The sequence below is a fragment of the Alosa pseudoharengus genome, unplaced genomic scaffold (assembly GCF_046254945.1).
Source record: "Alosa pseudoharengus isolate Yale_2024_CS ecotype anadromous, Long Island Sound unplaced genomic scaffold, YU_APseudo_1.1 YU_APseudo_1.1_scf_11, whole genome shotgun sequence".
NCBI classification, from domain to species: domain Eukaryota; kingdom Metazoa; phylum Chordata; class Actinopteri; order Clupeiformes; family Clupeidae; genus Alosa; species Alosa pseudoharengus.
Window position 1 is genome coordinate 444,889 of NW_027468576.1, and position 24,101 is coordinate 468,989.

A 24,101-nucleotide genomic window follows, 5' to 3' on the forward strand; every position below is an offset into this window, starting at 1 on the left:
AATGAGATGTTGTCATGTAGCCATTGAATATTCTACCATCAGAGATTGTTAACAGGTGTTTCAAAATATCTGGGAACTTTCCGGAGCTCTGAATGGCAGAGAATAGCTACAGATCAATTCATACAATCATTGAAGTAGGTTGTATTATGGGCCATTAATTTATGGCTTTGTCAATAAACATAGAAGAGGCAAAGCGTAAGTTCAACAGCAAATAGGACTTTTTCCAGCACATATTAAACCATGTAGGCTAGCCCAATGAATGCCAATGTAAATAGACAAAACACTTGCATCAAAGCAAGGTGACTTCTTCGGATTTGCGAGTGCTGTCAAATCGTATGCAGTCTAGTGGTGGTGAAGTGCAGTCATGCTGCGTTCAAGACGTAGGGTAGGTCTACGTCCAGTAGTAGCATATATTTTAATTTAACGTCTTTAATGGTAAGAGATCGCACAGGGATGGATAGTGAGTGTTGTTTAAGATTGGCATTAAATTACAATGCCAGACACCTTCAGATATGAGAGACCCCCTCAGATTTTTTCCTCACTCTAAGGGAGCTCGGCTCCCTCTGGCTCCCACATAATTCGAGCACTGAACTCAACCCTCTTGTTGCTTGCAGTTTGTTAAATAAAGCTATGCAGATTACATTATTTATTTCTGATTAATTGCGTCTTTTGCAACATCTGCTTGTTAGGCTGGGCTACAATGTCCTTGTACAGGTAAATGTTCAACAATTGCTGGTGTGCAGGCTATAATCAATTAGCTAAATCATTTGTCCAGCTGTTTAAAAATTTTTTCGTGCTACATTCAAACGCAAAAAGTGCTTTTCGTTGTCGTTTGAACGTCGGCAAGCAGGCATGTTGCGGTTGCAATTTAAGTGAAATTTCTACAATATCCCAACCTATCCCACTCTGATATTGAGAGTTGTTAGAGTTGTTTCGTTAAGATAAAATTCTTATTAAAATTTTGGGTTCAGAAAAGGACGTTTTTTGCCTTTTTTATTCATGCCCTTTACAACTGTGCTTATCCGCCCTGGCAAACTTCGACCACTGCATGATGATACAGCTTTTATTACACAACTGAGAAATAGGCGTTTGGGCTCGTCCTTTACAGCAACAAGACACAATATCCCTCCAACTCTAGCCTCGCCTGCCACTTGTTGCCTTCATATTTTTCTTTTCAAATTTGTGATATCAAGTCTCAAGTCTTGCTTTAGTTAATTAGCAAGTTACTACCAGAAGCCAAAAATCTGACTCTCTCACTAGCTCAAAAATGCCGTCACGTAGGCTACTTTCTAAATATTCAACAATCGGAAGCAGCTGCAATTGTAACAGGACATTTTGAAAGAGACCTTTATGGAAGCGCTGCTGCCCAGCTTGCGCACCCTCCTTTATAATGTGGAATGGTGACACGCACACAACTTGCAAAACATTGAACTGCTTTGAGTGAGTGCGCTTGCGAGTTGCGTTCCTTCTGTAATTAATTATACTATATGCTCTTCTTCACACTGAAAACAGTGGCAGTCCTAGCTTGTAGCCTAGCCTAACATATTTTTTTGGAATCAATTCGTGGTGTGATTGACATTAGACTAGTCATTAGCTAGTTAGTTGTGCACTGTTTCCCACTCAGTAGTAAGGTAACAAACAGCCTACTCCGATTAATTACATTTTTTTGCCAATATTCTTGTCACCCTCCCAGAATTCTGAATATCTTTGCTCGCACACTGTAGGAACTGTAACGTGATTAATGACATGTTACACCCAACTCTGCTCAGCTACGACTAGAGAAAGAATCTCCCGTGTGTAAGTTCACTCCAAGTTGGCCTACCCCATGAACTGCATGACAGTAGGCTATTTCTATTTATCTGTAAAATTACCACATGCGTTTGTTCAACTTTATTAAGCAGAATTACGCAGGCTATTTGCACACATTTTGTTTGAGCAAGAAAGGGAAAATACAGCGCACGCGATTTTGGGCTGCACTTTGAAACTCGTTCCGGCGCCCCTGCCTTGTTGCCTTTATGATTTCCTTATAACTTTCTTATACTAAATAGGAAATGCAAACAATGACATGCCCAACCCTGGAATTGACTGACTCTGTCTCTCTCTCTCTCGTACATGCCTGCGCTCTAAGCAGCCTACGTTTCAAATTATGTTAGCCTAAGGTAACGTTCAAGTTAGATCTGCTGCATGAAGGAGAGTGAGAGGAAACCTGTGTCCTGCTTTTATATTTGATAAATAGGTCAATCTCTTTCTCACAGTTCCAATGCATGATCCGAATAATGGTTTCATATTTGTTGAACTTTGCAAAATACATTCGGGGCTACACTCGAAACATTCGGGGCTGAAGCCCTGGCAAAGTCGGCAGGCGACGCCCCTGATAAGATATATAAACTCATGCTAATGTATTATCATATATGTTTGGTAATGGCTCAGCTGTCTCTGATTGTTCTACTGACTTGGAAACTGGATGAGTCATGGAAGCAGTAAGTCAAGTCGCATCAAAAATAGTAGTGGCAGAACTTCCAAGAGCCACCTGGTGGTTGTTTGGGTCAACTGCAGTTTGTGCCATTTCTGCCGCAAAAATGGGGTGCGTAATTCATGCAGGAACCCGTCCAAACTTAACTGATACCCACTGTATTGTCCAGGTGTAAGCCCAGATAGGTGTTTTTACGACCTCCCCATTGACCCCATCAATGGAGACTGGTAGCAGAGTGGGCTTTGTCCTGCAGAAATCCACCACCATCTCCTTGATCTTTGAAGTGTTGAGTTGAAGGTGGTTGAGTTTGTAACATTACACAAAGTCCTCCACCAGGCTCCTGTACTCCTCCTCTTGCTCGTCCCTGATACACCCCACAATTGCAGGATCATCAGAGATCTTCTGCATGTGGCATGACTCAGTGTTGTAGCACAAGTCAAATGTGTACAGGGTGAACAGGACTGGTGAGAGCACAGTTCACTCTGGAGCTCCGGTGCTGCTGATCACAGTGTCAGAGAGACAGTTCTTCAGTCTGACTAACTGTGGCCGCTCGGTTAGGTAATCTGTAATCCAGGATAGCAGGTGAGCGTCCACACCCATCTGCAAGAGCTTGTCTCTCAGTCTAAGGGGTTGGATGGCACTTGAAAAGCATTTGAGAAATCAAACAACATGATTCTCACAGCACTTTTCCCCTTGTCTAGGTGAGAATGTGTCCTGTGTAGGAGATAAGTGATGGCATCGTCTACGCCCACTTTCTCCTGGTATGCAAACGGTAGCGGGCATGGCGTACCTGGGGTCTGAGTATGCACAAGACCAGTCGCTCCATTGTCTTCATCACGTGTGATGTTAGAGCAGGGGTGGGCAACTAATTTCCCCAAGGGGCCACATGACAAACTGGGACTGTTGAGGAGGGCCGGACCCAAAATACCGAACTCAAGTCTGAACTCAATTCTGTTCAATTCTATTCTGTTCTTGTATAACATTAAGAAAATCATATGGTTTTGTTTACTAGTCGTAAGAACAGATGAAAATGTGAGGGAGACAAAGGAAAAACGGCAATATTTAATCTATGTCCAGTATTTAATCCTCATTCTCGAAAATGATTTTTTTAAAATTGACATTTTTTTTTTCAGTTTTCAAAGACTGATATAAAAAAGTACTACAATATCTATATAATTAGGCTAGGTCATGAAAATGTGAAGGAGTCAGTACAACCAATAGGCCTGTGCCACCATTTCATCAACACTCAGCAATATTTCATCATTAAATCATTACCATCATTAAATTAACTCTATGCAGAATTAGACTACGAAAATGTGGAGCAGACAATAGTAGGCTGTCATTAGTTAATCAACATGCACAAAGAAAACTATTTTAAAAATGTAGGCTATGTTTTTGCTTTAACTTCATGCACATAACTGTGATTGGTCAACTCGCTCTGTGTGTTGAGTCGGCTGCTTCAAGCACTGTGGGCAGTAGCATCATACTAGTTCGCTAACATAAGCTTTGCAAATAAACTCAGACATATTTTGGTTACAATTACGGGGTTATCCGATTGTAAACTGTCTATCTGCCAGTAACGTTTTCAAATGAACACTTCGTATCGCCAACGAGCAGCAGTAGGAGTTCGTTCTAACAACCTTTGCGATGGTGAGCGACGCAGACATAAGAGACACACAACTTTGAAAGGTTTACGCCGACGTAAAGGCAACTGCATTGTGTCGACGCAGAAGCATAAATTCTATTCACCAGCACATCAGTGAGGGTGTTTACGTCGTATGCATCCACGCACAAATGTATGGGCGTACAAATAGCAGTCGCTTTCAAAATAAAAACAACGATATTGATTTGCATGCATTATCTCTATGCTAGGCTCTTGACTATTGTTCTTTCACGGACCTTACGCGGGCCGGTCAGGGAAAGCCCACGGGCCGGATGTGGCCCGCGGGCCGTATGTTGCCCATGTATGTGTTAGAGTGACAGGCCTGTAGTCATTAAGCTCACTTGGGTGTGGCTTCTTAGGGACGGGGGTGAGACAATGGCAATGGTGAAGCCATTGTCACCATGTGGGGGAGGGGTGCGATAGCCTGTGATGATGGGGGTTAGTGTTGCACTGAGAGTGAGGGGGGAGGTGTGGGTTGGGCAAGCAAGAGCAGTGTTTGAGTCAGCAGGGGGTGGTGGACAGACAGACAGACAAAGCGGTGAAGAAAAATAAATGTATGCACAGTGCGTACAGGATTACGGCTGGCGGCGCCACTGCGCATTGTTCTGCGTCATTACAAAGAAATGCACATCTTCTTTGTGTTTCTCGCGTGTAATACAATAATTTCCTGAAAACTTTGTGCATCGAATATGGGCTTAAATCGCAGCTCTGGATGTCAGCCAACTAGTGGTGGAGAGTACAAATAAGATTTGTCACCGTACAGGGATCTATCGTCTGTTTTAATCAGTGACGCATTTGTTTGTCGCAATTTTGCGACTTTGCCGCTTAGAGGTTTAAAGGAACACGGCACCCAAAATCAGTAGTAATATATGTTCTTACCTTAACTTTCACGAGTTGAGTCATACCTCTCCCGCGTCGGTATGTGCACTCAAACGCCCTGCGCGCGGCACGAATGTGTTAGCATGTTGCTATGCTAGCAGGCTCTGCCGTAGCCGTAGAGGGAGTAAGATGGCATTAATCAAACACATCCACGTTTTCCCTACTTAAATACAGTTGCACAAGTAGTTGATAAAAATGTGTAAGGTCACACAACATGAAACGTGACGATTTTCCAAGCGAATAAACAGGAGAACTACAATGTCTGGCACCCCATTTTCTCAGCAGAAATGGCACAAACTGCAGTTGACACAAACAACCACAAGGTGTCACTTTGGAGTTCTGCCACTACTATTTTTGATGCGACTTGACTTACTGCTTCCATGATGCAGTTTCCAAGTCAGTAGAACAATCAGAGAAAGCTGAGCCATTACCAAACATATATGATAATACAATAGCGTGAGTTTATATATCTTATACCCTATTTGTCACGGTTACTTGACAAAGATAGATTTCGTAGTGTAACGATAAGCACATGAGAATTTCAGCGGGGGCACGGGAACTTAAATTGATCACGGTAGTTTAAGCTTACACTTGACAAAACATTCTAATATGAAAATGTAGATGCAATTGTTGTAAGATGGTGCAGCTCCTTTAAGAAAGCATCGTGCGCAGGGATGGAGAGAGAGAAAGCGAGAGGGTGTGTTAGAACTTGAAAAAGTAGACGTGCTGTTGAGACTGGAGCGAGTCATATTCAAAATAATGCAAAAAATAAATCCGCAGATAAAACCAATTATCCTCATTCATTGCAACCGCAGCATGCCTGCTTGCCGACGTTCAAACGAAAAAGATATCAAAGCACCTTTTGCGTTTGAATGTAGCACGATTTTTTTTTAAACAGCTAGACAAATGATTTAATTGATTATAGCCTGTACACCAGCAATTGTTGAACATTTACCTGTACAAGTACATTGACAGTAGCCCAGCCTAACAAGCATGTTGCATGTTGTAGGCCTACTGTAGAAATTTCACTTAAATTGCAACCGCAACATGCCTGCTTGCCGACATTCAAACGACTCGTTCAAACGTCGAGTCTGAATGACACGACTCTTGCTCCTCATAACCGTTTATAAAAAAGTGTTTTTTCTTTTCTTTTTGAGCACGTCCGAATCCCAGGACATAACGCACTGGACCTTATAATAGGCTCGAGATATAATTCCAAATTCCAAGCTTCCCGAAATTTGAAATTGCGATCAGTGACTGGCTGTGACCTACAGACCAGTTTCCATAGTGCACATCTTATCAACAGTTTGAATGTCGTGTGTGTTTCTGCTCATTGACAAATACCGTTCAGCACAATGATTCATGCCCAATTAATTTCCCCTGTTAAAGTGTTCGCCTTTGTTAGGCCTACACTATTTGGTTTCGTGATGTAGCCTATGATAAACACCATATGGCCAAATATGTGACTCAGCATGTTATAGGCTATACAATTTCCCCTCTTAAAGACAAGCTGGTGTAGCTTATTAGACTAGGCTACTACTAAAATGCACCGACGGTAGCCTTGGCTATGTGTAAAGTAAGCTATCGCATGATTTCATGCACGTAAGTTCATACATCTGTCAAGTTCGCATAGGGCCTCGCACCCCCTTGCGACGGCCCTGCAGCTCCTCCTAAGACAGCGAGGAAAAAGTTAAAATACGCGATAAACCCGGAAAAAGTTGACAGGTTTGTTTCGGTCCCGGTGATTATTTGTGAAATTGTGCAAACGACAGCCTTTTCAAGGCATTTCAAGCAAGGAGTCGTAGCATGCAAGCTCCCAAATTGACCCAGTAGCCTACAAAAGGCATCAATAGCCTAAATTGTTGGGACTGGGGAGGGTCATGCGTTTTTTCTCAATCACTTTGGAGGGTCAAAAATGTCTTGCTGGCGAGGGAGGGTCTTTTTGACTAACGCTCCCAAAACTCCTCCGGTAGCACCTGAACAGTCCCTAATTGATTATAGCCTGTAGGCCTACACCAGCAATTGTTGAACATTTACCTGTACAGGACATTGACAGTAGCCCAGCCTAACAAGCAGATGTTGCAAAAGACATCAAAAGACGCAATTAATCAGAAATAAATAATGTAATCTGCATCGCTTTATTTAACAAACTGCAAGCAACAAGAGGGTTGAGTTCGCTGTGAGGCCAAACCCAAGAGCAGAGCCTATCTGTTAAGGCACTCGATAGGCTATAACGAGCTGTGTGCGCCTGGAAAGACAATAGAAGATGCTTTCTGAATAGCACAGCGAAGACGGCTCTGGTCCTCCCATACCCTCCCCCCACTTCCTATAGCCTACCATTATGACTTGTTGTCGTTTTGGGACATTAAGCTTTTTCACGTTAACCCCCTCTCCCCCACCCCCTTCTTTCACAAGCAGTGGGGGAGCGCGGGGCACAAAGTAACACTTTTTGGTAGACAAAGGAGGGTTCTCCGCGCTTCTGTCGGTTGGCCACAAACCGGTGCTACCAGGCCAGGACAGATATTTTAGAGCAGGGGTGTCAAACTCATTTTCATAGAGGGCCACATCATTGAATTTATAGGTTACTGAGGGCCACATAATCGGCGAACATGTGCATGGTGCAACCATGAAATCGGTATTGCAGTATGGCTTATTCAAAATTGGTGTGAAATAATGGTCCTAACCACTTTAAAACAGTGTCTGAAATAAAAAACAAAAAGCCTACAACAGTAATATTTTCAAATGCAACTTCTAGGCTTACAGTATTAGTTAACAACTGATCAATATGCATTCATGGACTGACATTGATGAGAATAAACTGCAGTCAATAATGTGCATAACAATGTCCATAACACATATCACCACTAAAATTAACTGTGGCTAAGAAAGGTACTGTGTGTGTGAGTGAGTGAGTGAGTGAGTGAGTGAGTGAGAGAGAGAGAGAGAGAGAGAGAGAGAGCGCTATGGTACGTACACCCACCCACCCCCACCCCCGCAAAAACAAATTCACGCGTGTACAATATTTGTCCGTTTCCCGGTTTTAGGTCTGTGCATTGCAAAAAAAGTAGCCTACATAGCATAACAATATCCACATGCAATAATACAACAACAACGTCTACGATGACCTATTCATTTGGACAAATTGATACAGCCCTATAGCTAAAGTTACCTTTAGTTTTGTTCTAGCGTACCCTGACGTCTGGCTTTAAACAGCTGTAATCTAACGTTCTGACAAGCACACCAATTGCCTACCTTGTTCTTGCCCATCTGGGATAACTCCTCTAGCTTTGCTGCCTCCATCCTTTCTGTTTTCGTTGTTTAAACTTGTGATATCCATAACTAGTGAATTAGCCCAACATTGTGTGCTGATAACCATATATAGATAGCCGAGTAAAAGAAAACAACAATTAGCCTAGTTGTGCCTGCGTGCGTATTCTGTCTCCTGCTCAAACAAAATGTGTTCTCGTTAATTTTTATAACGTGTTCACTAACTTTACGCGATAGAAAATTGTAAATAGCCTGATGGCATGCAGCTAATGGGATACTGTGCATAGTTGGGAAGGTATGGTGAGCCAATTTGGTGTGATACACATTACACACACACAAGGGAAGTTTTCTCTCGTTGTTGAGGGACTGACGTGCGGGCACACAGAATAGGCTAGGCAACAGGCCGATGTGCGTTTTATTTGGAGACTGTTTTGCGAGACAGAGACTGAGTTTGCTGCTGATATTCTGGGGATAGGCTACAACATAGCCAATGTAGGACTTTAGCCTTTTAATATATTTGCTGCATTGGATCAGTCTTTCTAGAAAGAACAGGCAAGAGCTTTCTAGCCTCACGTCAGCAGCGCCGCATCCCATATACATTAAAACACAGCGGATGGCGGGCGGGTGCGGTTTTGAAAATTGGTCAAAAAACTTTGCTGATGGATGGATTAAGTTTTGCTATGCAGTTATGGTTGAAATAATAGCCCATCAGCGCATCTCTAGTGTGTGTGCGCCTCTCTCTCGCTCAGAGGGGAGGGGGAGGCTGAGGGGTCGATCAAGCATGGATTCTAAACTTTGTGGTGGATAGGATCTACAATTAGGTGTTAATTAATATTAGGTCGAAGTACTCCCAAGTGCTATTGCGCCAGACATTGTAGTTCTCCTGTTTATTCGCTTGGAAAATCGTCACGTTTCATGTTGTGTGACCTTACACATTTTTATCTACTACTTGTGCAACTGTATTTAAGTAGGGAAAACGTGGATGTGTTTGATTAATGCCATCTTACTCCCTCTACGGCTATGGCAGAGCCCGCTAGCATAGCAACATGCTAACACATTCGCGCCGCGCGCCAGAGCGTTTGAGTGCACATACCGACGCAGGAGAGGTATGACAACTCGTGAAAGTTAAGGTAAGAACATATATTACTACTGATTTTGGGTGGCGAGTTCCTTTAAGAGCCTGATCTGCAGGCGACTAGTTGGCTATTTTTAGGTCACCGTGTTGGCGAGCACCATGTTGGAGACCCCTGCTTTAGCCTATAGCCTTGTATTCTGTAAGGTCTACTGTTTATTTTGATGAGTGAAGAGTTTGTGATATATTCCACTGAGAAGAATGGGTGTGGAGTTGGGTGCAGAGCTGTATGCAGAATGTAAATATGATTACATTTCATATAAATTCAAAGTTAATTGTCTCGCGAACTGTTCATCACAGCAACTAGCATCATTTGAAAGCTGATTGTGAACATTCACATGATGCATCTGTGATATTTGTGTGATAAGTACATTGTGAGCAGTTCAGCAAAGAAATGGTAAATTTGAACACACTCTGCGTCCGTTGGGTCCATAGGGTTGAGTCAATTTTGACAGCCATCACACGATAGACAATCAGATAGTGATCAGTTTTACAGTATACACAGGAGCAGAAGAGTTAGAAGATACTGCACTGACAACTTGATGCTGTCTATTGCCAGGCTATTTATAAATAATACGTGCTAACATGCATTGTGAAACCAGCCATCCTGTCTGCTTGTGATTCTTGCAAGAGTAGGACACACATACACACGCACACATAGAATGGCAGCTTTTTTTCACATGTTTGATTCACACCCCCAATGCACCCCAGACCTCCCACCCACCAATGTTGACACCATAGCTAAAGTCTTGCTTGGTATTATTTCGTCGTCAAAACATGGATAGATTTTGACATTTTCCTCCAGAGATGTTCTAACAGGATATTCCAATCTTCGATTGAAAACACATAATAGCTGTGGGGTCTACAAAGAGAGACCAGAGGCAGTTTTGTTTGAATGGAATCCTTTGAGAACAGTGGCTAAGTTACCTGAACAAACTATGTTGGGGAAACAGTTAGATTTATATAAATTAGACTATATCGATCTTTAAAATCTTACAAGATTTATGTGTTGCATAATTGTACAGGTACAATAGAAACTGATACGACTGGCTCAGTGTGATTCCTCAGAAGATTAAGAGTAGGGCTGCACAATTATGACCAAAATGATAATCACAATTATTTTGATCAATATTGAGATCACGATTATGAATTAATTTTAGTGGCAAAAATATTTTTTCCCTAAACATATTGGACTTGCTATCTGGCTCACCCAAATTCTTCCCCTCACATTTACTCCCCTAAATTACTGCAAATATAGATTTGACTGCGACTTCCAAACTTCCAAACAACTTCCAAACAAATGTTTTGTGCGTGCTACTTTGTTAATATTTGGGAAAACGCCCACCGGGAATCCTCCCAACGCTCCCCATTAGCCACTTAAGCTCTGCTTCGTGTTCATGAGTTTACTGTAATTGTTAGTCCAGGGGTGTCCAAACTTTTTGACTGAAGGGCCACATTGGGTTTTGAAAATTGGCCAGGGGGCCACACACAAATAATAATAATAATAATAATAATAATGTTTTGTATTATTTAAATGACAAAATAATTTTGTTGTAGAAAATTAATTTCTTAAGAAATACTGTTAATTTGATGCTGTTTAATTCATTTATAAATGGTGCACTGTCACTTTAAGACTCTTTGCCAGCTCCACTCAAATATAGCCTATGGCTAGTGCTGTGCCTATGGCTGTGCCCTCTCACAGTTTATAAATGGTCAGTAGTGGGAACTACTGTTGCCATCGCCCTCTCTCCCACGCTCAAATGCGTCCTCAATTAAATGGACTAGCATAACTTAGTTAGATCTGCTGCAATGGAGATACACTATGTATCTCGATGTGACAAGCTGTTTTGACATTGACATTGTAAACGTTCTCTAAGAAGAGTGTAAAGCAGTTTACAGTAGCCTAAAGTTAACCACAACGTCGTCTATCGCTGAAAAAAAATAGCGAGCGGCCTATGATAAACTAATAAATGCTCGGCGGGTCCGGATTAAAGTGCATGGCTGGCCGCAGTTTGGACACCCCTGGTTTAGTCATTCGTTGATATGTAAAAACACTGACGTGTAGGCTACATTTTCATTATTGTTCACTCGTTTTGAGTAGGCTGTGTCTTGAAACGCATATGCATTGTAGGTTGCACATGTAGCTTATAAAATAGCCTAAATGAATAAAATTCACAGATCCCGTCGTTAGCTCAACTATTATTACAGTATAGGCTATCGGAGGAAGCAAACAAGGACTAAAAGTTAACGTGATAAAGGCATGTGTGGTTTACGTCATGTGATGTGTTTCACGGTATGAGTTGAGAGCCCTGCTTTGCTTATATTTTTGGTTAACTTAATGCGATGGTTCGGAGTAATTTCACCCTAGGGTCCTTTGCACCATGACCCCGAGCCAAACACCCTCCCAGAACCTTTTTTCCCTTGGTCGAACCCTGGTCGAGTAGCGCTATCAAAAACGAATGACGTTCTGCAGTCGTGATGTAGCAGATAATCAGGCAAGTCTTATTTAAATAAACTCCTGGTGCACTTACAAACTTTCTAATGCCTCGTTATTGGACTAAATGTCGTAGTTGTACTACTGCAGAAGTTTTGTACCATTCAGGGCATTATTAGTGGGGTAATTTACGAGATAAAAGTTGGTTCCATCATGACTGCAGAACGTCATTCGTTTCTGACGGCGCTACTCGACCAGGGCTCGACCAAAGGAAAAAAGGTTCTGGGAGGGTGTTTGGCTCGGGGTCATGGTGCAAAGAACCCTAGGGTAAAATTACTCCGAACCATCGCTTTAACTTGCCTGAAATCCGAAATATTTTCAAACAATGGATGATCCGCTTCGAGGGACAAGCTCTTGGCCTTCCGCTGTGCCACACATTTGATTTTTGATCGTCGTTTATTGTATAGTCTAACTAGCCTACTAGAACGTCATTCGTTTCTGACGGCGCTACTCGACCAGGGCTCGACCAAAGGAAAAAAGGTTCTGGGAGGGTGTTTGGCTCGGGGTCATGGTGCAAAGAACCCTAGGGTAAAATTACTCCGAACAATCGCTTTAACTTGCCTGAAATCCGAAATATTTTCAAACAATGGATGATCCGCTTCGAGGGACAAGCTCTTGGCCTTCCGCTGTGCCACACATTTGATTTTTGATCGTCGTTTATTGTATAGTCTAACTAGCCTACTAATAGTTAACATAATGTCACTAGTCCACAGTGCATCAGGCTGAGCAGTGCAGGGAACAGCGGTCATTGGTAGGCTACATGCAGGCACATGGTCAGACATGTTTAAGGAGCGCTTGATTTGTTTGTTTTGTAGCGGAGCGTTCTATGGGTTGCCAGGTTGGTTCTATGGGTAGAACACGCATTTGAAATATCGCTCGATCACGCAAATTTGATCGTGGGAAGCCAAAATCGTGATCGTGATTAAAATTCGATTAATTGTGCAGCCCTAATTAAGAGTACAGGTCAGTTTTTTATAAATGAAGACACTCACGACCAAAGAGAACTCCGGCCTTGGGTTATCACCGCGGTAAACTTGGTAAGCCTGCGGGCATCCACCTCAAACCACTGCAGACGATCATTTCTTCCTGCACACCAGCCTCCATCATGGAATTCATCCTCATGCAGCCCAGTCTAGTGTAGTCAGTAAAACAAACACACAGGGAAAAAAACAGCTCTTTCATCATAAGGTACGGCAATTTCATCTTAAACCAGCATAAATCTCCCTTCAAAAGAAACATTTACATTTTTTAATTTATCAGACACTTTTATCCAAAGTCACTTACAAAATGAGATAGACCATTCAAGATACAAGATACAATTCAAAAGAGACCAGGTAGGAATTTCAATTTCAATTTAATTTCACTTATAGAGCGCCAAAACATTACACATGTCTCATGGCGCTCTACAGAGTGTTAAACATTCAGAGAGAGCCCATGAGTAACAGGGGTGAGAAAAAAACTCCCTAGAATTGGAGATACATATAGGAAGAAACCTCGAGCAGATCCACGACTCAAGGGCCTGACCCATCTGCCTAGGGTCAGTTACAGGGCAGTAAGGTCTGTATACATGATAAATTAATTGGTTAGTAAGGTGTAGAGCAGGGGTCTCAAACTCTCGGCCCGCACCCGGCCCAATTCCAGCCCACGACCTAATGTCAAAATATTAATGTAATTCAGCCCTTGAGGGTATTTTTAATTGCGACAAACAACAACACTGGTTAAAATAGACCAATAGATCCAAGTACAGTGACAAATTTGTACTCTCCTCCACTAGTTGCTAGACATCCAGAGCTTCGATTCAAGCCCAAATTCGCTGCACAAAGTTTTCAGGAAATAGCCTACTCGTATTACAGGCGAGAAACACGAAGACGTGCATTTGTTTGTAATAACGCGGAAGCAATGCAGGCCATACTTTTGCACAAATTGAAGCAGAAATAGGCCGACATCAAACGTTCACGTGTGATGAAGTCTTGGGTAGGCTATGTATGTTATTCACCTATTCTGATTCTGAAGGATGTGGTACAGATAGCAAGGGTAATAAAAATAGGGCTCTGAAGAACTACAAAGTCACCCACGATAGGAACTGATTTGACCAGGCTACTTTATTGTAGGCCTAATAACGGTTTGTGGTTATAGGCTAGTAATAGTTTACTATTGTTGGTTTACATCTTAGGCCTACTGTTTTCCTGTTAATTTGTTATATGGGTAATATGACAAAAAAGAAAGTAAAGCTGCTCAAATATGTTCAACATTTCAGTATTTACTGAAAGGTGCATAATTTGAGGCGCTTACCATCCAGTGGCAAATTAGATGGTTACATTTACCCCCTTCATAAACTTTTGTTTATACTCAAAGATTTTTATATTTCCAGGACTTTATCTCTGACCACTTTCAAACCTTTTGAAATTTTTATGTCAAAATCCAATGGTGTTGTTTTCTTAACCCTAACCCCTAACTAAAGTTTGCCATACAGGTTTAAATAAGTTATGAGAGGAAAATATTTTTATTTGGTGTGAAACACACACATACCTGTTTTTATGCTTTTTATTTGTTTTTATAATTTGTATTAATATTTATTTTATCATTATTTTATTTATAAGATAAGGTTGCTAGCACAGGAAAGAGATAAAAAGACTTGCACTTTCTGTTTGCAGTTTTGTGTAGTATTTAAAAAAAACCCATTGCATTTTCAGAAATACATGTAGCCGTTCTTTTTTTGTATTATTCTTTAACACTGACGTGGCTGTCCAATCAGATGACGTTGGCCGTTTTTTTACACTGATCACTAAATTTATCATAACTTTTGAAAGGTTAAGGATATTCCATTTCAGTTTGTTTTGTTAAATAGCCCACAACTTGCTGAACAAGTCATACACTCTATATTTTTCTCTATCCTGTAGAGAAATATGATAAACATCCATTTTTATGTGAATTAAATAAAATTGACAAATTTTGGACATACATTTGGAGAGGATTTCATTACTATATCTGTTAATTACTATATCAACATCATTTTATAGAACTAATCCTTCTGATTACAATGATATGTATATCCCATTGATGGTATATACTCAAGAAATAAGGTTTTTTGTGTGAGGTCATTCAGCACCAAAAATGGAATGTTCGGCACAGGCACGAAAGGGTTAATACAAAAGTTGTTTGTGTTTGGGAGTTACATACACCCACCAAATTTGGTGTGTGTATTTAAAACTATATGGCAACCACAAGTCACAGTGACATAAGGGGGCGCTATGGACTTCCTAGGCCAAGCCCAGTGCCAAGGCTCTTCCCCTGTGTATTCACAGTACTGCTTGATGTGTGTGCCAAATTTCATGCGTTTTCACCCAAGGGAAGCACCTCTGGGAATCATCTCTTTTGGCATCACAATTCATCACATTTTTGTCCGCACAAAATCCCAAATACCTCACTTCCTGTTGGCTAATGCATTGTACATACAAAAGTTGTTCATCTTAAGGAGATACACGCACCTACCAAATTTGGTGTGTCTAGCTGAAAGTATATGCCAACCACTGGATCAATCACCTAAGGGGGGCGCTACCGAGTCCCTGGGCCACGCCTGGGGCCAAGCCTTTGTGCCTGTGTAGCCATTGTGATTCCAGATGTGTGTGCCATATTCCAAGACTTTTTGACCATGTGAACCACATCAAAAATAGCAAAAAAGTGAACAAATAATAATAATCCTTACAAAAACAATAGGGCCTTGCGCCCTTCGGTGCTCAGGCCCTAACTAGATTTTTTATCTTAATATGAGATAACACTTAGTAAAATATCACTTTTTGCAGTGCACAAACTGCAGCACTGCAAATAAAATTAATCTAAACATGTTTACATGATGAGATGTCTTAAAATAAGTCAAACTCTTATTAAACTAAGTCAAATGATTTTATGAGAAAGTGCTAGGTACTTTTCTTTTGAAAATAATACCAACTACATGTTTTGATCTTGATATCAGATTAATAACACTTGGTTAGATTTTGTTAGATAAGCAGGGTTTTTTTTTCCAGTGCAAACACTGAAAATTGATTGTTTCTTGTTCCTTAAAGCAGGGGTTCCCAAACTTTTCCACGGCAAGGCCCCCCAAATACCACTAGGTTCTGGCCAAGGACCCCCTTGATGTGTTATTAAACCCATCGACAATACTACGGCAAATGTAAAAATACATTAAGCTAATCCTAATGATTATTTTAGCTACAAGCACTTCGCGATGGAGCATACAGTGTGTAAAAATAGCATTTGGGGTTTTCTGCTACAGTATATGAGAGCCATCACGCTACTATTATTCCCAGTCATTATCATGGAAAATATAATGTTCAGATATGCAACAAATTATTATAATGGCATTGTATAACAGCCCTCATAGTAATAGGTATATTTTACATTTTTCAAATGTATTTATTTGTTGCTTTTATTTTTCCTTCCAACTTGCTGAGGCCCCCCTGGCACCCCCTCGCGGCCCCCACTTTGAAAACCACTGCCTTAAAGTATCTGGATAGATGTTTTAGTTTAACAGTATGTGTGTGTGGGTGGGTGCGTGCGTGCGTGCGTGCGTGCATGCGCGTTTGCGTGTGCATGTGCGTGTGTGCATGAAGACATGCTGAAGTCATTACATTTCTGAACTGAGGCCAATATCTTGGGCCCTGATACTGCACACCAAATTCTGTTTCTCATCCAGACCTTACAGGAAATACCATTTAAAGGAAATACCATTCCTGGCAGATGGTAATGCTGTGTGTGTGTTAGCTATAGTGGTTGGTATATTACAACTAGAGGAGTATATTATATATATATATATATATATATATATATATATATATATATATATATATATATATATATATATATATATATATATATATATATATATATATATATATATATATATATATATATATATATATATATATATATATATAGCAGTACATGCTATAACCACCATGGTGGTAAAGAAAATAAAAACACAGTTCCTAAATCTTCTCCATCCCATACTCCTGCAACTCTTTGTAAATCTCAAGTGTTACACCCCCCCCCCCCCATGGTTACTCAATGATTGTTTAACAATGCTAGACAACAATATATAGTTTCTGTGTGTGTGTGTGTGTGTGTGTGTGTGTGAAATGCAAAACAATAATCATGTAATAAAACATGCAACTATTAACTATTGAAATTCAGCGATTAAGGCAGTCTGCAGGAGCCCTAACAAGTCACTTGCCGTAGCATGCATCTAGGTAGCAGCTATGAACATTGTTTTGGACAGCTTTGCAAGATCGCAACACAGGCTGTGGCCAGGATACCAACAGCTGACTTTAATCAATGGGAGTTGTAGCAGAGACATATTCTACAGAATCTTTGGTTGAAGGCTGCCTTCAAAATTTGTCAAAACAAATGCATCTTAGAGGGCAGCATTTTATAGAAATATTTGATTTGGACATATCTCGTAGTTAGTGACTAACTACACACAAACAATCGCTACAGGACTCACACAGAGCCAACCTGTCCCGTGGCATCAAGGAAGCAAAAAAGGAATACACTCACAAGATAACCACCCACTTCAAAGACAGCAGGAATGCACAAAGCCTATGGCAGGGTATTCAGGCCCTCACGGACTACAAGCCCGCGCCACAGAGCTGTGAGAGCAACATCCCTCTGCTCAACAAACTGAACCGCTTCTTCGCTCGCTTTGAAGCACAAAACAGCACCTGCCCACAGAAGACCCATCCCCCTCTACACGAGCAGCCCCTGTGCCTCTCTGCCGACAGCGTGAAGAGGACACTTGCTGCTATCAACACCCGTAAGGCAACAGGTCCAGACAACATCCCAGGTCGTGCGCTGAAAGACTGCGCAGGGGAGCTTAAGGATGTCTTCACAGACATCTTTAACACTTCCCTGAAGCAAGCCATCGTCCCATCATGTTTCAAAGCTGCCACCATCATACCTGTGCCGAAGAAAACTGCTCCATCCTGCTTCAATGACTACCGCCCTGTGGCACTGACACCCATCATCATGAAGTGCTTTGAGCGGCTTGTCATGTCACATATCAAATCCATTCTCCCCCCCACCCTGGATCCCTTCCAGTTTGCATACCGAGCCAAACGGTCTACAGAGGATGCAATCTGCTCAGCCCTCCACCCAGCCCTCACCCACCTGGAAAAAAGAGACTCATATGTGAGATTGCTGTTTATAGACTTCAGTTCTGCATTCAACACCATAATACCACAACAACTCATCTGCAAACTTGACAAACTGGGACTCAGTACCTACCTCTGCAACTGGCTACTGGACTTCCTCTGTCAGAGGCCTCAAGTAGTACGTGTTGGCAACAATACCTCAAGCAGCATCACACTGAGCACAGGGGCCCCCCAAGGCTGCGTGCTCAGTCCTCTGCTCTTCACCCTGCTGACGCATGACTGCACTGCAACCTACAGCAACAATCACATAGTGAAATTTGCTGACGACACAACTCTGGTGGGTCTCATCACCAAGGGCGACGAGACTCAATACAGGTTGGAGGTCGACCATCTGACCACGTGGTGCAGGGACAACAACCTCCTGCTGAACGTCAGCAAGACCAAAGAGATTGTTGTTGACTTCCGGAGAGGTCACACCCAACACCTGCCACTGACCATCGACGGTGCTGTGGTGGAGAGAGCGAGCAGCACCAAATTCCTGGGGGTGCACATCAGTGAAGACCTCTCCTGGACCACCAACACTGCATCACTGGCGAAGAGAGCCCAGCGCCGCCTGTACTTCCTGCGGAAACTCAGGCGAGCAAGTGCTCCACCAGCCATCATGACCACGTTCTACCGAGGCACCATTGAGAGCATCCTCTCCAGCTGTATCGCTGTGTGGGGTGGAAGCTGCACTGAATACAACAGGAAAGCCCTGCAGCGCATAGTGAACACAGCTGGAAGGATTATTGGTGCTTCACTCCCCTCCCTGAAGGACATTTACACCACCCACCTCACCCGCAAGGCGACCAAAATTGTGAGTGATGCAAGTCACCCCGCTCACAATCTGTTTGATCTACTGCCCTCTGGGAAGAGGTACAGAAGCCTGCGCTCCCGCACCACCAGACTCACCAACAGCTTCATACACCAAGCTGTTAGGATGCTGAACTCTCTCCCCCCTCTCCCCCCTCCACCCTCAGCTACATAACATCCTGGACATTGGACCTACAATGGCCGCCTCGCACTACTCCACTTGCACACTTGTACACTTTGCAACTTGTTGTTGTTGTCCTGGAAACACAACACTTCTGCTGCTCTTACATAACTTGCACCACTATGCCACTTTCTTACTTAGGTCAAACAGAACTACCTCAGCCTTTTATTGGCCTGACTTTGCACTACTTTTTTATTGACTGTCTATGCACAATTTCAACCATTTTTTGCTGCTCTTATTTCTTCATTGTATGTGCCCTCTTATTTACTTATTTTTTGTTTACTTGAATGTTATGTTTGTCTGTGTACTTAAATTGGTAAAATATGTCTTGTCTTCACCGTGGGATAGTGAGAAACGTAATTTCGATCTCTTTGCATGTCTGGAGCATGTGAAGAAATTGACAATAAAGCTGACTTTGACTTTGACAGAACTTTTTCCCTCATTAACACAACAAAAAAAAAGAACAGGCTACACACAACAACATAATTTGATTTTTTGAAGCGATGCACAGATCTGGCTGAATGTAATGCCTGATTACAATACAAACATGCATCATGTTCAGCCAGATCTGTGCAATGCTGCAAGATCTGGCTGTACACTTGGGCACCACCCTTATGCAGGAAGGTGTCTGTGTAAACCACTCTCCGGCAGGTCACCTATCCCATGGGCACAGCAGTGCTCAATGAGTTTAGGGAGCGTCAAAATGACATCTCTGTCCAACACTGTTCTTCCATTGTCAACCATTGTCATGACTGGGAGTGAAGAGGGGCTGGCGTGGATTCACTCCTGTGGGTTGAACATTGGCATGGGTGAGTTCTCAGCATTGTACTCACTGTGGGTTGTGTGGCTGGCTGTAAAGGGGACCCGTCCAGTGGCAGACAAGAACGTGTAGTGAAGAGGGGGTGGAAGGCCAGCCGGAGAGTGAGAGGGTCTCAGCAGAAATTGTTGCAAATTGGATGCGGACCGATAGACCATAACGCAAAGGGACAGAGTCCGAGTTTCAATCGCTGTGCAGTGTTGGCAGTGATCTGGCGAGCAGAGAGCTGCCTTAGCATGAGGCATATTATGCACAGGTCATGTCTGGGATGGCTATGGAACATGGGGGCAGGCATCTACCGTACGTGCGTGGTAGTCCACCACCATTGGAAAGGTTTTTAGTAAGTCTTAAAACAGACTGTTCGGTAGCCGCCGAAGAGAAAGCCAACAAGGTCAAGAATAGGATGGAGGGATTCTACTATACTGTATGTTGCTCGCTCGATGGGTTGGAGGCTTCATACTTGAGTATTGGTTCCAAAGAGCTTTGCACTTTCAAGTCATATTGTTGCATAGCCTATTGCAATTCAGCGAAATTCTTATGCCACAGTTGCAGTAGTGCAAGGATAAAAGGGGTAATTAAGCACAGGGAGACAGTAATAAAGGGAGTTGAAGTAGGAGTGGGTTGTTTTTCCCACTACGAGTGTTCATGTAGCCTGAAGATCACCAAAACTTAAATTTTACCACTTAAGGAACATTTCAAATATAAGGAAGTGCTTATCCTTACCAGAGGCTGAAAAATTAATCCACACTTTTGTCACTTCAAGGATAGAGTATTGCAATGCTCTATACGCTAGCTGCAATAATACCTGTCTAAAGAGTGTACATCTTTTTGAACTTTCTGACACTAAATAGGATTCATGCATTATCATACTGGATATGTAACCATCCTACCTCTTTGTAACATATACCTCAAGTGGCTTTAAGCACCATGTTCTATTCTGTACACCTGGCAAACTTTTCATTTATCATGTATACAGCCCTTACTGCCCTGTAACTGACCCTAGGCAGATTCAGTCAAGCCCTTGAGTCGTGGATCTGCTCGAGGTTTCTTCCTATATTCTTCCTATCTCCAATTCTAGGGAGTTTTTCCTCGCCCCTGTTACTCATGGGCTCTCTCTGAATGTTTTACCACTCTGGTAATGAGACATGAGACATGTGTAATGTTCTCCGTGTAATGTAAGGTCACACCACTGAAATGGTAGGCTGAGCAACAAATTGTCTCAACCCTCAACAATTAATCCAATAGACAAAGTTACAAGGAACAAAGTAATACTTTCTCACAGATTCTGCATACAGAACATGTTGCCAGGCTGGCCTTGTACACATCACAAACATCAAATGTCTCCCCAAAAAAACATTCACTCAATCAGACCTTTCTCCCTCGCTGTCATCAGTATCCTCCACTGAAAGTGTAGCCATCTTCAAATTTTTATTTGCACCAACTTCACCATCACTACTGCAATGGCAGTAGGTGGTGCATGGTACAGTAGTCCATCTGACTGACAGAAGCTCTCCACAAAAAGACTTGCAGCCATGCATGCTTGATGTGTTCTGCTGCATATTCTCTTGTTGGACTCTTTATTTTAGGAGGGTCTCTTTTCTTGGTGAATAGCATGTATCTCAAGTTACTGAGGCTTTCAACAGTCTTTCCATAGTAGAGACAAGAAAGGAAATCCATTCCTGTCTTCATGCTCATCAGCTTCTACATCTGTAAAATTCTTCATATCAAGATTCCTCTTGAGCATCAAATTGATTGCTGAGGTTTTCCCTTTGCCATATGGATATGACACTGTCACAACCAGACAATACATGAACAGCCAAATCATAACATTTGTCTCCTAATTTTGCAGCCATAGCATTTACGTCAATTACTTTGGGCATCCAAGGCCTACTGGTTAGGGAATCAAACTTGTGACTGAAGGGTGGCCAGTTCGATCCCCGACTGGTGGGAAAAATGTGGGTGGGGTGACTTAACAGCGCTCTCCCACATCCATATCCACGGATGAGGTGCCCTTGAGCCCTGCTCCCCGGGCGCTTGTGATCAAGGGCTGCCCACTGCTCCGGGTGAGAATGTGTACTCCTAGTGTGCTCACTGCTCTAGGGTGTGTGTGTGTATGAATGGGTGTACACTGTGTGTGTGGGTGTGTTGTACACTACCCCCGAATGGGTAAAATGCAGAGCACAAATTCCTTGTATCAGTGGGGTCAGCCCTATGTTCCCACATTTCTAGGGTTAGGGGTAGGCCTGAGGTGTGGGTTAGGGTTAGGGAACATAGGGCTGTGGAAACATAGGCATGCTCCCGTACTGGTATATGTAAGTATACTTGGCCAATAAACCTGATATGGGGCAGCCGTGGCCTACTGGTTAGGGAATCGTTAGGGTTTTGGGCTTGAAACCGAAGGGTTACCGGTTCGATCCCCGACCAGGAGAAATGTCCCATGCCCACAACCACGGTTGAAGTGCCCTTGAGCAAGGCACCTGACCCCTCACTGCTCCCCGAGCGCCACTGTAGCAAGTTAACTCACTGCTCCGGGTTAGCATGTGCTTCACCTCACTGTGTGTTCACTAATTCACGGATTTGTTGTTGTAATTCCAAATGATGCATGTCGTTCCTTGCAATACTGGAAGAAATCATTTTCTTGATTCTGTCCTCTCCTCCTGTAATCAACTTAGCCGTTTTCTCTGTAATTAAGGGGGCAAATACTAGGACTAATATAGTTAATGTGCTGACTAACTGGCAAGTATTAAAAAAATATTAGGATGAAAAATATTTTTGTCTGCAATTCTGGGGGGGAATCCAAGGAAAGTTATACGGTAATTAATGTGCTAACTACCTGGGAAGTACCTCACAACATTGCTGTCTGAAATTAAGCAACTGATTCAAGGGAAATTAAAGCGAACGTGCTAAATAACCGGCAAGTTGGTGAACTAGGGTACATCAGACTTGCTATAATATTCGGTAACACTTTACTTGACGGGTGAGTTCATAACACATTCATAGCAGCTGTCTTAAACTGCACATAAAGCATTCATGACTGTTTCATGAGACATGACTCCACATTCATACCAAACCTTTCATGAAGTTGGAAGACAGAACGACGACACCTTGTCAAAATAAAAGTCCTAAGTCGCAAAGCAGCATTGCCGTTTTTGGTCCAAACCTCTTACCTGATCACGTCACATCTGAGTCAATGGGCTACTCCAGTGCCAAAAAGACAGAACATGGTCAAGCAAATGTGCAGATGCAGATGACCTTTGCAGATGATTTCTCATCTTTTTCTACTGGGAATGTCCAACCGTTTTTCCATAGTTTATCTCCCAGTGTTAAACTCAGTGATTACGAATACTTCACAACTTGTATAATAAAGTGACATTCGATGTAGACTTCATAAGATATTCATGAAATATTTACAAAGGCTTGAGAGATTAAATCAATGGTATCCAGGTTACACAAATACAAAGTTGGACTTTTTTTTTGACAAGTTGCTGTCGTTCTGTCTTCCACATTCATGAAAGGTTTGGTATGAATGTCTCATGAAACAGTCATGAATGCTTTATGTGCAGTTTATGACAGCTGCTATAAATGTGTTATGAACTCACCCGTCAAGTAAAGTGTTAATATTCATGCTAATATTCATATTAAAATGAATTACTATTGAATGATTGTATTCCTGTATGTATTAAGCTACATGGCAGTTCTACCATTTATTTAATTTAATAACATGACACGATTTAGAGGTATTAACCCTTAAAGGTGTAGGTTTTTGAACATTCTAAGTTCCGCAACAATTGAAGGTTCTAAAATTCTATGTTGAATTCAATGAACCCAGATATTCTTTAGAACGTTCATTTCTCAACATTCCCATCACACCGGTGTGACGGTACTCCTTTAAGGGTTAAGCTATTGTGCAGCAAAAAGGAAACTAATTTTACCTTAAAGAATCCGTGTACTTTCCGTTCATTCGTTTTTAGTAGTGAAACCAAAGAGAAAAAAACGAGAAACCACTTGTTTTTTCGTTACCCATTTTAAAAACCAAAATGGAAAAAACGGATAACGGGTCGTTTTTTCATTTTTCGATTCTCCACCTAAATGAAAATTCTAAATTTTGGATTACGGTATCTGCCCATTCTTTTTTCGTTTTGCCATGGGGGCACGTCTCTTTTGGAACTTGGTTGCCAAGGTGAGGAAGACCACCAG

General features: G+C 42.1%; 1 protein-coding gene across 4 annotated transcripts in view; it reads right to left on the reverse strand.

The window, feature by feature from the left end:
- Nucleotides 1–24,101, reverse strand: part of LOC143116548 (inactive carboxypeptidase-like protein X2) — a 309,062-nt gene that overhangs the window by 255,005 nt on the left and 29,956 nt on the right. For 3 of the 4 annotated variants that reach the window (XM_076277730.1, XM_076277727.1, XM_076277728.1), the window contains exon 3: nucleotides 12,901–13,040. The exons of the other annotated variant lie outside the window; for it this stretch is intronic. In XM_076277730.1, the coding sequence (XP_076133845.1) occupies nucleotides 12,901–13,040 (140 nt within the window). The remainder of the gene's footprint in view (nucleotides 1–12,900; nucleotides 13,041–24,101) is intronic. 4 annotated transcript variants of the gene reach the window in all.